The 16,894-nt window shown below is 53.7% G+C and overlaps 1 protein-coding gene across 1 annotated transcript; it reads left to right on the top strand.

Moving 5' to 3' along the window:
• The first annotated feature begins 230 nt into the window (after positions 1–230).
• Positions 231–16,485, top strand: LOC106732880 (C-type lectin domain family 2 member B-like). Its single transcript, XM_075914216.2, has 6 exons — positions 231–418; positions 6,642–6,758; positions 8,319–8,402; positions 11,256–11,440; positions 12,639–12,745; positions 14,542–16,485. Exons 2-6 carry the CDS (start codon positions 6,653–6,655, stop codon positions 14,678–14,680), a joined length of 621 nt encoding a protein of 206 aa, XP_075770331.2. The 5' UTR covers positions 231–418; positions 6,642–6,652; the 3' UTR covers positions 14,681–16,485.
• Positions 16,486–16,894: the final 409 nt, after the last annotated feature.

Below are 16,894 nucleotides of genomic sequence, written 5' to 3'. Positions count from 1 at the left end.
GGGGGGGCGGGCGATGGGTGAGAATATCCCACGATGCACCTGGGACTGCTGCCAGAGGGTGCAAAAGCAAGGAGAGTTGAGTTCTCTTTGGAACCCTGCCCAGAAGCAAATTTCGTAGTTGCTTCTGCATGGGCTCTTCGCTCACATGGCCAAGTGGACAGCAGCAGCTGCAAAGCAGATATCCGGAGGTTTGTTGGGCTGCTCTGATCTCACCGTGGGCGTCGTTCCCACGACAGCGAGAGGCTTGGCCGGCAGCCCAGCACGCCGCTTATATTATGCTTCAACAAGAGCTCCTGCACCCTCTTGCTTTCTTCACTCCAGCCTGTGCGGCAGCTCCTCTCACCAGCTGGCTCTCGGCTGGGCTGCACGCGCTCGGCTTTCCAACAGCCTGACACCGCCCGCAGCATCGCCACGACCCGTAAGACGCACGTTTCATTTGCCTAGCGACAAGGGGGCAGCGTTCCTGTCGTGTCTCTTGACGCGGGAACCGTCCCCATGTCAGTTTCATCCATCCCTGTTAAACGGGGTCCAGAGTTGGGGGGGCGTATGGCAGCATAGGGGTCTGGCGTGTTGGGAGGGTGGGTAGGACACTTGGGTTCTGCTCCTCATTCCGCCAGTTTGCTGTGTGATTTTTTTGGGCAAGTCACTTTGCCTCTTCGTCACGGCTTTTTCCATCTGGAAAGTGCATTGAGATCTGCTGAGTAAAAGCTCTATAAAATCCAGGAGTTGCTGCTGTTCTTTCTGCTGCTTCGCTGGTCTCAGTCCCCCACTGTCCTGGTTACTTGTCTGCATTTCCTTCCTGCGGTCTGTCTGTGTGATGGAGTGGGGATTTTGTCCTTTCTTGTAGCCACGGTGTTCACTCTGCTTTTGCATTCTGAATTCACCCCCTCCCTCCACTTACCTGGCTGCAGTCTCTTCAAGGTGCCTTCATTTCCTGCCGGCTGCATTCCCACACTTGCCCCTGAGCCCAGAGCAAAGCCCATTCCTCCCGTCCCTTCTACCTTTGCAGGTTGGCACTTGACCACAGTCTCAGGCCAATCGCCCACTGCTGCCTTGCATGGCGAGTAGGGCACTGTCACGGCACGTGCCCTTCCTTCCTGCGTCTGTTGAAGCAGGGAGTCTTGTGGCCTGGTGAATCCCCCCAGATGTGGGGAGATGCTGTTTTGCATGGACTTGTCCCATAACCCAAGAACGAGTGGCCACCAACTACAATGAATAGGAAGCAGATTTAAAACAAACAGAAGGAAGTTTTTCGTCATGCAGTGCACCGTGAATCTGTGGAACTCCTTGCTGGAGGATGTTATGAAGGCCAAGACTTTAAGGAGGTTAAAAAAAGAGCTAGATACATTCATAGAGGTTAGGTCCATCAATGGCTAGTAGCCAGGATGAGTAGGAACGGTGCCCCATGCCTCAGTTTGTCAGGGCCTGGGAATGGGTGACAGGAGGTATCACTTGATGATTACCTGTTCTCTGGGGCACTTGGCACTGGGCACTTTGGGAAGACAGGACACTGGGCTGGATGAACCTTTGGTCTGACTCAGTCTGGCCGTTCTGATTTTCATATGTGGGTAGCAAGGATGGAATTGAGGAAGGATTCGAGAGCATCCCGCAACTCCCTGAAGGAGGATTCCAAAGAGGATGGAGAGAGGCTGTTCTCAGTGGGGCCAGGTGGCAGAACAAGCTGCAGTGGGGGAGGTCTGGGTTGGAGGTTAGGAAAAACGATTTCCCTGGGAGGATGGAGAAGCACTGGGACAGGTTACGGAGAGGGTGGAATCTCCATCCCTAGAGGTGTTTAAGGCCTGTCTTGACCAAGCCCTGGCTGGGATAATTGAATTGGGGTTGGTCCTGCTTTGGGCAGGGGGCTGGACTCGATGCCTCCTGAGGTGTCTGCCAGCCCTCGGATTCGATGAATGTTGTTGGCTTCCTGTAGTCGACTGTGGTGATCTCACACGCTTTGCGGTGCCCCGGGCACTGGAGGAAAAACTCGGCTTCAGGCGCTGTCCATGAAGTGGTTTTACTCCTGTGAAAGCAGAGTGACCCGCATCGACCGGAGCTCCCCTCTCCGTTCGAATTAGCTGCCTTCACTGGGCCCGCTCTTCGAACCCTGGAAAATCGACCACGGTCTTCCTCAGTCGTGTAGACGTCCCTAAGGTGCCACAGGACCATTGGCAGGAGCAGCCCGAGGCCGGCTGTAGCAGCTGGCACCCCAGGCGGAAGGCGCGATCGGCGCCCCCTCCTGCATGGCCGTCAATGGCCGTGGCATCATCACGGGGCACCTGGGCACCCCGTGACGTCATCATCAGGCATCTAGGCTCACAGGCCACCCCGACCATTGGTGTTTAAATTTGCTGCGCTAAAGAGTAACGCAGCTGCCCCCCCTCGTCCCCAAGGCCTGATAGATTGTGGGGCCAGGGGCTGGTTGGGAGCTGGGCAAGAGATTCAACCGATGCCATGGTGTGTGGAGAACCCTGGTCTGGCTGAACCTGCCACTGGCACAATCCCTCGGCCCTTCCTGCTGTTTACTTTTTCCCACACCACGCTGCCTGGGCGTCCGGCCAAGGGAGCCAGCTGAGAGCAGCAACCCAGAGCGGAGCCTGCTTCGGGCTGAAGGACTCGGGACCTTACCTCATGCAGCCTGGGCGGGCAGCATCTGGCCACATGTGGCTGCTAACAGAGGCAACAAAGGGGAACAGATACCACGGGGGAGGGCGGAGGGTGGCAGCCTCCCCCGGAAGAGGGGTGGGAGGAGGATGTGGGGAGAATCTGTCTCCTTCTCAGTCAGGGGCCACATCTGTGAGGGGGGGCTTTTTGCTTCTCACTTGTGTGCGGCCCCCGACTGGCTCTTCTGTGGGTCAGCGCCCCCCACACACACCCAAAAAAGGTTCCCCAGCCCTGCCCTAGAGAGAACATCACCGGTGACAATCATGCAACAGTTTTCTCTAACCCTGGGGCAAACTCCAGCCCGATCTTCAGTGTCCCTCGGACCCCCTCTCCCTACATAGCAAAAACACCTTCCCCCCCGACACATATGCCCCTCCTGGATCGGCACACACCAGACTCTCTGTCCTGGGCCTCACCATCCCCTGCTGGGATCGGCCCGGCCTGTCCGTGCTCTGCTCTGGGGCGAGCCTGCACTGGCAGGTCATGGTGGTGAGTTGGTGTCAGAGCCAGGCAAATGGCTGACATAGGCAGCCCCCGGCTCTCCCCCCTCTCTCCTCCCATAGGCACAGCTCTTCCCTCTCCCTTCGCTCTCCCTGTGCCTCTCCTTCCCCTGCCTGCGCATTGGCTCCCACCCTCCCGGGCCGTGCGGATGGGCGCTGCTCCCCCAGCAGGGCAGGGGACGGAGCTCTCTCCCCAGCCACGCACCGGACACGGATGCTGTGCAGGAAGGGGACAGTCGTCTCCCTCCCCCAGCTACTCAGAACTGAGGCTCACTGGCCCAGAGTGACCCCTGGCCCAGCCAGCTGTCACTGTGGGGAGCCGACTGCTATTCCCTCATAGCGGCTGTCCCAACGCATCCTGAGCATGGAGTCTCCTGTGCCGGCTGGGCCCGGCCGCAGGTGCCTGTGGGTGATGCTGTCTGAGCCCCACAGCCCCTGGAATTCCCTGCTGCCCCCAGGGCTCCCTCTTCCCCAGTGGGACCTGGCTCCCTTGCCCCATGGCAGGGATGACGTGCAGGGGGGGTAAATTTTGCTCCAGCAGGGGGAAGAGCAGGAATTGGGTTGCGGTCCTCTGTGTCCCTCCTCCAGCCCCTCCCGGCCCCGGGGTGAGTCAGTCTGGGGTGGGCGCCCCCTTCCCACCTGTGCTGGGCCCAAGGGTTGCCCCAAGTGAGGCAGGGGGGCAAATCATGTGACTGTGAAGGTCTGGGGCCTGCCTGGACAGGGGGAGGGCAGCAACTCCCTGCACAGGCCGGGTGCCCAGGTTCCCAACGGGCTGCCGCATTAGGGGTTCAAGGTGGTAACGCTGAGGGACCGAGTTTCCACTGCTCCCTCCCTCCGCAGAACCAGCTGCTGTGAGTCAGCCCCATCGGATTGTCAAAATCCCCCTTTCACCCGGGCCGGCTGCCAGCTTGGAGCTTCCAGCTGCATGGAGAAGAGCTCGCCCAGACCCTGTCTAGGGCTGGGTTGACTCTGAGCACAACTGCAGACTACAGGAAGCATTGGCTTCTGAAATAGCAGTCACGTTGTTTCCCTGCGAGCCAGACTTAGCATTTCTGCGAGCGCCTGTCTGCCCCAGCTGGGATCAGGGCTCCGTCGTGCCTGGCGCTGCACAGACACAGCGAGAGACAGTCCCTGCCCCAGCTGAGATCAGGGCCCTGTCATGCCGGGCGCTGCACAGACACAGCGAGAGACAGTCCCTGCCCCAGCTGAGATCAGGGCCCCGTTGTGCCGGGCGCTGCACAGACACAGCAAGAGACAGTCCCTGACCCAGCTGAGATCAGGGCCCCGTTGTGCCGGGCGCTGCACAGACACAGCGAGAGACAGTCCCTGCCCCAGCTGAGATCAGGGCCCCGTTGTGCCGGGCGCTGCACAGACACAGCGAGAGACAGTCCCTGCCCCAGCTGAGATCAGGGCCCCGTTGTGCCGGGCGCTGCACAGACACAGCGAGAGACAGTCCCTGCCCCAGCTGAGATCAGGGCCCCCGTTGTGCCGGGCGCTGCACAGACACAGCGAGAGACAGTCCCTGCCCCAGCTGAGATCAGGGCCCCGTTGTGCCGGGCTCTGCACAGACACAGCGAGAGACAGTCCCTGCCCCAGCTGGGATCAGGGCCCCGTTGTGCCAAGTGCTGCACAGACACAGTGAGAGACAGACCCTGCCCCAGCTGGGATCAGGGCCCCGTCGTGCCGGGCGCTGCACAGACACAGCGAGAGACAGTCCCTGCCCCAGCTGGGATCAGGGCCCCGTCGTGCCGGGCGCTGCACAGACACAGCGAGAGACAGTCCCTGTCCAGAGAGATACAGTGACTTGCTCAGGGTTTTCTCCCTTTTTTCCCCCCTCGCTTATTTATTCTTGGATCTGGACTGAATGCTCCAGGCATCTGAAAAAGTGGGCTGTGTGCACGTAAGCACATGATCCCAGCTACATGTGCTATTAATCTCTAAAGTGTTGCAAGAGCATCTGTTCTTTTTCAAGTTTTTCCAGTTACAGCTTAAATAAGGCTGTGTCTAGACCATATCCCCTTTTCAATAAAAGGATGTAAATTAGACATATTAATATTGCAAATGATCCCAGGATTGAAATATCCCCTGCTTCATTTGCATAATGGCGGCAGCCACTTTTTTTCAAAATGGGGCTTTTTCGAAAAAAGCGGCAGTTTAGACACGGATCTTTGGAAAATAAAAGCCTTTTTCGAAAGACCCTCAAAAATGAGGTTTACAGGCTCTTTTGAAAAAGGCTTTTATTTCTGACAGATCCGCATCTAAACGGCTGCTTTTTTTTTTTTTTTTTTTTCTGAAAAAGCCCCCTTTCGAAAAAAAGCAGCCCCTGAAGTGTGGGATATTTAAATCCCAGCTTCATTTGCAATATTGATACCTCTAATTTCCATCTCTAGAGGCACCCTAACTTGGCTCCCCATCTCCCAGCAGTTTGGAGTCTTTCCAGGAACAAGCTTGGCTGGCAGCCAAGACGTCTTCAGCGTATGCACCCCGGCCTCCTGTTCAGTGCTTCTGATGCTCCTGCATCGGCAGCTCCTCCCGCTACCTGGATCACAGCCGGGCAGGCGCGGCTCTGAGTGCTTTTCCTGGGACAGCCCAGCTGATCTCCACTGCCGAAACACGCTCATTTCATGGGCCGACAAAAAATGGGGCGGTTTTACTGTGGAAGGGCTACTATTAGGCTTGTGACAGATCACGTCTGTTATTCATTAGTCATCCCCGTTAGTCTCCAGAAGTTGACTGGTACCCGGGCTACTGGGGTTTTAGCCTCACCCTGTGGGACTTTTTGGCAAGTCCCTCTGTGTCTGTATCACTCTCCTTCCCCCCCACCCTGTTATAGTCCTGGCCTTCGCAACCTCCTGAAGCAAGGAGTTCCACAGGTTGACTATGCGCTGTGTGAAGAAGAACTTCCTTTTATTTGTTTTAAACCTGCTGCCCATTAATTTCATTTGGTGGTCCCCTAGCTCTTATATTATAGGAACAAGTAAATAACTTTTCCTTCTTCCCTTTCTCCACACCATTAGTGATTTTATAGACCTCCGTAAAATTCAAGTCTTATTGCCACATCCTGCCTTTAGGGATGGGAGGGAGACAGGGGATAAAGGGGGCAACTTCTCCAGGGGCTGGTGATTCAAAAGGGCACGGCCCTTCAGAGCACCCCTGGAGCACTCCAGGCAATGCAAAGGGCTGGCGGGAGAGAGGGGCACAGCATAACATGCTCCAGGCAGGAGAGGTGCACCTGGAGTAGTGCTGAGGACTGGCTGCTCCAACCCCGCCCCTTCCCCCTGAAGCCCCACCTCTTCCAGAAGCATGGAACCAAGCTCCCCTGGGCACATTAGCTGGTGGTGACAGTCACTGAGCCAACATGAAAGAGCCACAGGAGGGGGACAAAAAGTCTCTGTTCCATTTGGGGCAAATGCTCTGGTTTTGGCATCTTCATTTCATGATCGGTAAACTGCTTCGTTCTCTCATTTGCTTCCACTCTAGTGTGCTCTCCTATGGAGAGGATGAAGACCAGCTTCACAGAGGGCAAGTGCGATGAATTACAGGGGGGAGCCTCGCTACACAACAGCTCCAGCCAATTGCTGACACAGGACCCTCGAGGTTATATTTGCCTCCTCTTTGTTCTTGCTCTTAAGCAGTTTCCTAAGGAGCCATCTCAGCATAATTTGATGACACTAACCCACAGCTTGACTGTGTCCTCATCCTTCCTTAGTAGCACTAGAGGATAACAGCTTACTACTTCTGCATGCTAATCAAGTTTTTTTCCCCCATTAGCTCAATTAGTAGCACTCCAGGCTTTCTAATATAGAGCATCCGTGGTTTAAACCCTGCTAATGATCCATGCTGGTGGAGTGACTGTTACATTCTTTACCCCATCGCTCGAGGATAACAGCCTACTGCTGCTGCTGCTATGGTATGGCTTTCATTCTTTAACTCAAGTGGTAGAAACAGCTTTTTTGAGAGCTAACGGTCCTGGGTTCAAACCTGGCTTTTGGAGTGGGTGTTACATTTCCTACCCTAGAAGCTGGTTTACTATCGGATAATAACCTGCTACTGCTGCCATCTATTGGAGTCGCTTCATTAGCTCAAGCAGGCTCAGTGTTGAAGGATCTAGTCCTGCTACCGACACAGACCAAGGTGGATCATTTTAGTCCTGATTCACAGGAGCGGTCCGAGGCCGGCTGTGGCAGCTGGCGCCCCAGGCAGGCTGCACAGTCAGCGTCCCCACCTGTATGGCCGTCAATGGCCATGACGTCATCATCGGGTGCCCGGGCTAGCGGTGCTCTAGGCAACTGCCTAGTTTACCTAGGCTCACAGGCCGCCCCTGCAGCTGCAACCTCTTTCATTTTAAAAGGTGAGGGTGGAACCAAATCCACGCCTATTGGGCAGCAGTTCTGGGTCCCAGGGCAGAACAGACACTGGGTCCCCTACGCATTCTTGTGCAAGTAAATTTACAGTACAGCGTCGGAAAACAGGGCTTCTTCCGGAAGAGTTATTCCTCTCCTCCCGATGAATGAACCCTCTTGTGCAAGGGCTCTTCCACAAGAGGCCAGTGTAGACAGGCAACATGAAATTCTTGTGCAAGAAAGCCCTATGGTTAAAACGGCCATCGGAGCTTTCTTGCGCAAGAGAGCATCCACACTGCCGTGGGTGCTCTTGTGCAAAAGCGCACGGCTGCGTGGACACGCTCTTGTGGAAGACCTTTTGCACAAGAACTCTTCCGCAAAACAGTTCTTGCACAAGAAGCCCGCAGTGGAGACGTAGCCCTAGTGCCAGCCTGAGCAATTCGCAAAGCTCTTTCCAGAGGCAGAGACAAAGGAAGGGAGATGGAGACGAACACCTGGCTGGGGGGTAGGGTTGGGGAGAAAAGCAGTTTCTGGCTGGGAAACATGAAGGCCACAGCTTAAGCTGGGGGTTGAGGGGACGATGGGCCCCCTAACCCAAGGGGTCTGAGGCATCCTGGCAGGCAGCTTTGCAAATACCAGCCTGACCTCCGCAGGCTGCCGGAGCTGCCCCGGCCCCATTCTGCTGCCAGCTCAGCTCCCTGGCCTGCCCTTCGGAACACCCCCATCCCCTCCCAGGGTCTGGCCGCCGTTCGGCGGTACAGCCCTGCCTTGCTGGGAGGGGCCAGAGATGGTGACCAGCTGCTTCTGTTTCCAGCCCAGGCCAGGATCTGGTCTCCATTCACCGGGGCATTCGCTGCCGTTCTGTGCGTCAGCCTGGTCGCGGTTGTGGTTGTGGCAGGTGAGTTCTGCGCCCTCGGCACCGCCGCGCCCCTGCAGCTCCACCGCGCTCGCTCCCTGTGATCCCACCACCAGTCCTGCTCCTCACCTCTCTTAGTCGTTTCTGGGGCTCCCATCCCCTTACAGTGGCCCTGCCCTGCTCTTTGGACGGGCTCCCTCCACATCCAACTCCCACACCAGAAGGCAGCTTGTAACCAGCCCATTAGTGCTAATTGGGGCAGCTGCCTTGGCAAGGGGAGGCAGCGTGGCCTAGTGGTCAGGGTGCTGGAGTGGGACTCAGGAAATTGGGGTTTTATTTTTGGACCCACCACCGGCCTGCTGGTGACCTTGCACAAGTCACTTTGCAACTCCGTGCCTCAGTTTCCCCAACTTTTAAAATGGGGACCCTGATCTCCCTTTGTCGAGTGTCTTGAGCTGGAGGGATGGAAAGTGGGATGCTAGAGCTGGATGGTCTTATTATTGCTCTGGTGACAGACACGAGCTGAGGCACTTGCCCTATAGCTCTGTTATCCAAAAATGTGTTATAGTGCAACCACCAGGTTGAAAATTTAAAGAAAGGTCACAGATTAAGGCCTGAGATAGGTGTATTACATCTATCCCAGTCTACCCTGTGGGCCAAACTCCAGGCTTGGACTACATCTCCCATGCTGCTTCATTGCCTGGAATTCCCATGATGCATTGCCACCCTTCTCTGCATTGGGAAAAAGCATCATGGGAAATGTAGTCCAATCAGGGACTCTTGTCTATAGAGAAGAATGGGAACACAAGGAACCGGAACTACAACTCCCAGGAGGCACTGTGGCAGCCTAGTTCCCTTTTGGTTGAGTTTCTTGCTGTTCACAGTCTCGCCAAAATGCATTTCCAGAGAGGGGGAAAAAATTCTGACCCATGTCACTAGAGCAGGCTGGTGTAAACCAACACCGTTCTTTTTTACATTGCTGCCTTGCATTAGAGGATCCAACGCCCACTGTTTGCAAGAGACCAACCCAACCTGCATGCAGGGACCCCTAGGGGGGAGACTCTGTCTTGCCCCATGGGAAGATGCTTTCAGCCCGACAGTTAAAAAGTTGCATGTTATTGCCCAGCTTGGTTGGAAATATCAGCCTCTCTCAGCCAGTTCCAACACCGCCCTCGGCCCAGCCCCATGGGAAAAGTCCTGCCTGACGCGTTAGCTCTCTCCCTGCAGCTCACGAGGATTGGGCCTTTGCTGCTTTGTTGGACTGAAAAGGTTAAATTTGGACTCTTCCTCCCCACCCCCATTTACTGCTTTCCTATCTGTGGGAAGGAAGGTTGAGGTGAGAGGAATTTTCACAGTTCTCAGCTGTTCGGTACCTTATGCAGCATTCCTCAATGGACCAGCCCATACTCCGAAACCTGTGATTTAGTTGTTCTGCATCATAGAAGGGCCACATGAGGGCTACCTCCCGTCTGTCATGCCCACACCAAAAGGCAGTGATCTTTCTGCTGCTGTGTCTGACCTTGCCTCTTGCATCTCGGCTCAGCCGCTGAGGGTGCATCTAGAATACATGCTGGGGTTGCCAGGTGTCTGGTTTTGAAGCAGTCCAGTATTTGAGCTGTCTGGGAATAGAGAAAATATAAATGTCCGGTATTTTCTAACTAAGATGTAATGTAGATTGTGATGGAATGTCAAGCGTGTCCGGTATTTTTGTTAAAACCATCTGGCAGCCCTACCACCAGCTTCTTTTGAAAGAAGCTTTTTTGAAAGAATAAAGCTTCTTTAGGCAGAGATCGTCTAGACAGCCACAACTTTTTTCGAAAAAGCGATCCGCTTTTTTGAAAGAGAGCACCTAGACAATCTGGATGCTCTCTTTCGAAAAAGCCCTGGTTGCAGTCAAGAAAGCCTTTTTTCGAAAGAGCTCTTTTGAAAAAAGGCGTTCTTCCTCGGAAAATGAGGTTTTTCGCTCTCGAATAAACCACCACATTCTTTCAGTTTCATTTTGAAAGAACACTCCTGCAGCGTGTTCCTTGCCTCCTCAGTGACACCGAACGGCTGATTCTCTGCGCTTCAGGCACTGATGCCGTGTTATACCCTGGGCGCTGACATCCCATACAAACATAGATAATTGAAACTGGCTTGGGGTCTTCTTTATCCACAACATCCATCACTATTTTCAAAAGCCAGTTTTGCTGCCTGTAATCGAGAACACCGAATGCAGTTCACAAGAGGGGCTTGGACTAGAATAGAACTGGAGAAGTGTGTGGGCGGAGGGCAGGGGGGGTGCGTGGTCTATTCCAACTCTGCCACTGGTCTTCTGGGTGACCTTGGTCCTGTCACTTATCTGCCCTGTGACTCAGTTTCCCCATCTGTAAAACTGGGATAATAGCACTTCATTTCTTTATAAGGGGTCTTGAGAGAAGGGCTGGAAAAGAGCTGGGATTATTACCAGAAACATACTCCTATATAGAATCCTAGAATGCTAAAATACTAGAATGGGAAGGGATCTCGAGAGGTAATCAAGTCTAGTCTCCTGCCCTCATGGCAGGACCCAGCACCGTATAGACCATCCCTGATAGACATTTATCTAACCTACTCTTCAATATCTCCAGAGATGGGGATTCCACAACCACCCTGGGCAATTTATTCCAGTGTGTGACCACCCTGACAGGCAGAAAGTTTTTCCTAATGTCCATCCTAAACCTCCCTTGCTGCAGTTTAAGCCCATTGCTTCTTGCCCTGGCCTCAAAGGACAAGGAGAACAATTTCTCTCCCTCCTCCTTGTGACACCCTTTTAGATACCTGAAAACTGCTCTCGTGTATGGCTATAGAGAGGAGTAACTGCAGACCCTAGGGAAGGGAGCATTCCTAACCACTGTGCAACTTGATAACTTTCAGTGGTCGCCTTCAAACTTCTCTTCTCTCCTGCGGACCCACCTGCTCCCACATGCCCAGAGGACTGGATTCACTTCGGAGGGAAATGTTACCTCTTCTCAAAGGCTGAAGGGGACTGGGCCACCGGCCAGAAAAACTGCTCGTCCCTCGGTGCCTCCCTGGTTGGGATTCACACCCAGGCAGATCTGGTAAGGCGGAGATGCACAGTGTCTAGGAGGTACAGTTAGGCAGATGTGGCAGAAAAGACAATGGTGCAGTCAAGCCCTGTCTGCCTTGGGAGCTCAGATAATGAAAGTTGAGGGTTAGATGATTTTACTGCGTGTCTGTGCAACGCCCGGCACGACGGGGCTCTGATCTCAGCTGGGGCAGGGACTGTCTCTCGCTGTGTCTGTGCAGCGCCCAGCACAACGGGGCCCTGATCTCAGCTGGGGCAGGGACTGTCTCTCGCTGTGTCTGTGCAGCACCCGGCACAACGGGGCCCTGATCTCAGCTGGGGCAGGGACTGTCTCTCGCTGTGTCTGTGCAGCACCCGGCACAACGGGGCCCTGATCCCAGCTGGGGCAGGGACTGTCTCTCGCTGTGTCTGTGCAGCGCCCGGCACAACGGGGCCCTGATCTCAGCTGGGTCAGGGACTGTCTCTCGCTGTGTCTGTGCAGCGCCCGGCACAACGGGGCCCTGATCCCAGCTGGGGCAGGGTCTGTCTCTTGCTGTGTCTGTGCAGCGCCCGGCACAACGGGGCCCTGATCTCAGCTGGGGCAGGGACTGTCTCTCGCTGTGTCTGTGCAGCGCCCGGCACAACGGGGCCCTGATCCCAGCTGGGGCAGGGACTGTCTCTCGCTGTGTCTGTGCAGCGCTCGGCACAACGGGGCTTTGATCCCAGTTGGGGCAGGGACTGTCTCTTGCTGTGTCTGTGCAGCACCCAGCGGGGCCCAGATCCTAGCTGAGGCTACTTCCATACACATAGTATTGGATTCACATAGTTCGCATTCAGGATCATTATGAACTGGTTCTGTAACTGGACCTGACACACTGATCTGACCACAGTCCAGGTCTGGGTCCGGTCCAGCAAGGAATTCTACATGAGCTGATGGCTGGGCCCCTGTGTGTGTCTGACCAGCAGCCTCTAAGGCAAGAAAAGCTTTGTAGGGACGCCTGTCGGCCAGATTCCCCATTGCCAACGTGCGGCTGGGTGCAGAGCCTCTGTCCAGCCGACAGTCTCCTGGGCCTGGCTGTGGCTGCTGTAAGGGAGCTTGGTGCTGCCCAGTGTGGCCCGAGGGTAACTGGGAATGAGCCCCCAGGCGGGTTTTCCTTCTCTCCTTAAGCCAATGCCAAGTTTGCTGCCTCCCTTCGCACTGTGCGGCTCAGCTTATTTTGCTTATTTCAAAGGAGTTCCTGATGCAAAATAAAAGCTCCTCCTCCTACTGGATCGGCCTCCGGAAAGAACCGGGCCAGCCCTGGAAGTGGGTGGATGGCACAGCGTTCAACAGCAGCCTGTGAGTGTTTTATTCCCCCAGCCTGGTTCTGCGGGCTCGGAACTTCAGGCTCCCTGCTGACAGTCGGAGCTGGCAATCCTTCCTCAGGCCAAGGTGCCACGACAGCCCTGTGGTCCACAGCCACCCCCCCTCATCGTTGGTGAAGAGGTCAGATCTCTTCTCTGGGCATGGCCAGTGGGCTGTAACTGTAGGAATCTAGTTCTCCAGTGCAGAGTCTACACTACGAGTTTTCTCGGCACAAAAAATATGCAAACGAGGGACTCATTTGCATGAGTTGTGGTCTCATTTGCATATTTTCTGCTGATCCAGTTTTGCGCTAGGGATTTTGTGCTAAAACAAGCCGTGTGGACGTTTCCTTTTTGCGCAAAAACCCCTTTTCCTGCAGAAAATATGCAAATGGGATTGCGACTCATGCAAATGAGTCCCTCGGTTGCATATTTTTTGCCGAGAAAACTCGTAGTGTAGACTTAGCCTGGCTGTAAAACGTGAGTCTCTGCTGAAGAACCAAATCTGTTAAGAGGCAGGAGTCGAATTACAAACAGTTCGCGGGGTCTGGCCGAGGTCAAATGGCCGCACCGCTCTAGTCGTATTTTCCTTTGTATTATGTACAGCAGTGGTCTCCAACCTTTTTACACCCAAGATCACTTTTTAAATGACAGACCTTGCCAAGATCTACCGCCCCGCCCCTTCCTTGAAGCCCTGCCCTCTCTATTCTCCTCCTCTCTATCACTTGCTATCCCCAATCCTTGTACCGCTACTTTAAAAAAAAAAAGTTCCCACCATTCCTCGTAGCTACTCACCTATGCTGTTGCGATTTGGCAAGCAACACAGGAAATTTGGGGAATTCCTGTCCTGGTTGTTACATGGTTCCTTTGAAAACAACACAACAGTCAAAACGTTGCCCTGTCAGATAAGTTTCATTTCCAAATTCCTTTCCATTGTCTTAAAAAAAAACAAAAAACTCAAAACCTTTAAAAGCCAAAGAAAACCTTTCCGGTTTTGTCAAAATACTTTCTTTGACCGCAAATGGGGTGAGTCAGAGTTTATGAAATTGCCAAAATATAAAAAAAACACAATTAATTTTCCCCCTCTAAGGGATCAGAATAATTCTTGTCCGTGCGGAGTATCCCTACTAGAGATAGAGCTGCCAGATGATTTCAAGAAAAATCCCGGACACACTTGACACGACATCACAATCGCCATTCCATCCGATTGAGAAAATACCGGACAGTTGTATTGACTCAATTAGAGCGTCTCAATTCGTGTCCTGAACAGAAAGCTCAAATACTGGACTGTTCGGTTCAAAACTGGACACCTGTATAGAAAAGGCTTCTGTGAACTCTGTAGGTGCGCACCAGCTGCTCTACACCTGAGGGTCAGACCTCTGCACATCGGTTCCCTGCAATCCAGCTTAGTGCCCTTTCTATGAGGCCACGCTCTCCCACTCAGCTGCTTCAATTTTCCCAGAATGCACTGGCACATCTCAGGTTGCACGGTGGGCGTGGCCAGCCAAATGTGGTCACATGACCAGTGACATCATTGAACCAGGTCAGTTATAATTAGCTCTGTAGAGAGCACCGTGACCTGGTTGGTTGTTGCTGATCGTGGTGGAAGCACGTAGGAGCCACATCTGTGGAGCGGGTGCCTGTTGCGCTTGGGGCTGTACAAATACAGCACAGAGAGCTGGACCCTGCCATTGTAGGCTGGGCCCATGGGTGCAGCAGTTACCCAAAGGGGCTGATGTGTGGATGCTGCCCGTGGAGTTCAGCCAAGAAGTGACCCCACCTCCCTTGCAGGTTTCAGGTGGGTGAAGATGGACGATGTGCATATCTCAACCAGCGTCCCAGCATCTCATGGTGCTACACCCCCATGAACTGGATCTGCAGCCGGCCGGACCGACTGGCAGAACGACACCCAAATCAGGCCCTGTGGTAAAGCCAATCCCCTTGCTACAGCTCCTATGGAACAGATACTGCACAGCTGCTTTCAAAGCCAGACCAGCTCAGCCTTAACCCTGGACTCTGGCCTGCATCTCCCTGACTGCTCTGTCACAGGAGTGGGTGAGCCGGGGGCTGTGACTCAGACGTTAGATTAGATGAGTCTAATTAAGCCATTGCTCAACTCCACTGCCAAGTTCAGGACCCCCTCGTGGGGGGTGCACAGACACAGTAAAGAAACAGTCCCGGCCAATGGTCCCACTAATCTTTTCCATTCCCTGTGCGGAATAATTTGTGTTCTGTGCACCAAGGCACGTGGAAATGTGCACCACCCAAAGAAACACAAACCTAGACATCAGCACTTTGCTAATCAGCTGGGTGGCATTGGAATCTCTCCTGAGTGGCCAAGCACCCAGTTTACAAGTAGCACCGGTCTTTGGCCTACAGCCCACTCCACACATTTGTACAGGTTTAACCTGGCTCGCAAACCTCGCTTTAGATTTTTATCACTACACATTGGTAACAGTCCATGCAGGGCACCCCCTCCCCCCTCCCCACGCACAAACTAATGAGAAGAGATTTGCACTGCAAATCTCCAGATAGGCCAAGGAAGAAGAAACTAGCTGGAGAATTGATCCAGACGATTCCAGCAGCTTCCCATATGGAAATGCACAGCTGTGTGTGACGGGTCAGAAAAAGCTTTCACTTTTTAAACCCTAACAGCTCCTGCCGTTGGCAAATGCCTGTCAGACGCCCGTTGTCTGACCGCTCTTATTTCCCACAACTATGAATATTCAGATGGACACAAACAGGAAAAAAAATGCCTAAAGGTAAACCAGTGTTGTGCATGAAAATTCCAACCAGTGAACGCTGCCACATCCCGCTATAGCTAAAGGGGTAAGGAGTGAGCATCGGATTGGCCCCTTGCCTTATATAATCCCAAGAGATGGGGCTAGCAAGTGTCCAGGCAACCAATGTGGGTGGTCAAAAGGGAGAGTTGTCTGAAGGCCTAGTGATTCAAATGGACCCGGGGCGCTGGCCACCATTGCTACCTAAGTAGCAGTCCTTTAAAGTGCCGTGGCCACCAGCTGCCTGTGGCCCCATCTTTCCACCTTTGGCCACGCCCCTTCCTAGATCGCGGAGCAGGCTCCGCCCCCTCCACCTGGCTCAGCCGCTATCAGCTGTTGCCCACTAGCTCCCAGCCATGACAATCCTGCATTCTTGGTGCTTCAGCTCACCGTGAGGAATATGACTCAAATTTGGACCCTGAGTCCCACCTGAGCCCTGGTACCCCCCTGGACTTTGCTACCGGGCAGTGAGCCTTAGCCTGATTCCAGCTCAGTTCCCGGGCCCAACTTTTAGCTTGTCCCTCAACCTGAACTTGACTGTGAACCGGTGGTTTTTCTTGCCTAACGAGCTCCTGCCACTAACCCCGCCTCCTTTCGCCCGGGTCCCTGACCCCGGCTCTGCCATTAACACCTGTGGAGTCTCTCTCATAACACAGACTGAATATAATCTAATTTTTGAACCCTGCACTTGGGGGGCTGCATTTCCAAAGCCTTCGTCTGAAAATTGGAAAGCCACCACAGGGACAGGCCTCCGCTCCTGCAAGCTAGATTGGGAGCGTGGGTCCGGAAAATCTGAGCCTCTTCTGGATGTGCTGATCGAATATGGGCATGTGTACCACTGTCAAAGCAAGGTGCAGATGTGCACGACCAGCATGAACAAAATACCTAGATATGTATTTTTTGTAGCTCATCATTATGGAAGAAAGACGATTAAAAGAAAAGATCATTAACAAAACGCACAGTTTAAGATGTTTATTTAATATGCAATCCAATAAGTAGAAAATTAACATTGTCCTGGGAGTACATGTACAGGTTCAACGTCTCTAGTCTGGCACCCTTGGGACCTGACCGGTGCTAAACCAGAGAATTTGCTAAATCACGGGAGGTCAATATTGTCTAGCAGCATTACCCACACGTCCACTGCTTGCTGGGGACTGAGAAGACAGTTTGGGGCAAATTAAAGTCAAAGAACAGCATAAAACCCTGAGAGACAGGACTGGGGGTTATAAACAAGCTTTGTGGGATGGTGGGAAACTTGGCTGCACCCATGATAAGCAGAGTTGGGCTAACTCAAATCATGCTGGACCACGGATGCTGCTGGACTAAGGAGTGCGGGATGAGAGAGGTTCAGTCTGTACTTTATA

The sequence above is a fragment of the Pelodiscus sinensis genome, chromosome 19 (assembly GCF_052426305.1).
Source record: "Pelodiscus sinensis isolate ZL-2025 chromosome 19, ASM5242630v1, whole genome shotgun sequence".
Lineage (NCBI taxonomy): Eukaryota > Metazoa > Chordata > Testudines > Trionychidae > Pelodiscus > Pelodiscus sinensis.
This window is presented reverse-complemented; position numbering and strand designations above follow the sequence as displayed.

Bases quoted from the DNA above. Each gene is read 5' to 3' on its own strand.
- LOC106732880 (XM_075914216.2), top strand. From the start codon at position 6,653: ATGGAGAGGATGAAGACCAGCTTCACAGAGGGCAAGTGCGATGAATTA. The intron at 6,759-8,318 runs GTTATATTTGCC...TTCTGTTTCCAG, and splicing joins GCTGACACAGGACCCTCGAG to CCCAGGCCAGGATCTGGTCT. The intron at 11,441-12,638 runs GTAAGGCGGAGA...CTTATTTCAAAG, and splicing joins TTCACACCCAGGCAGATCTG to GAGTTCCTGATGCAAAATAA.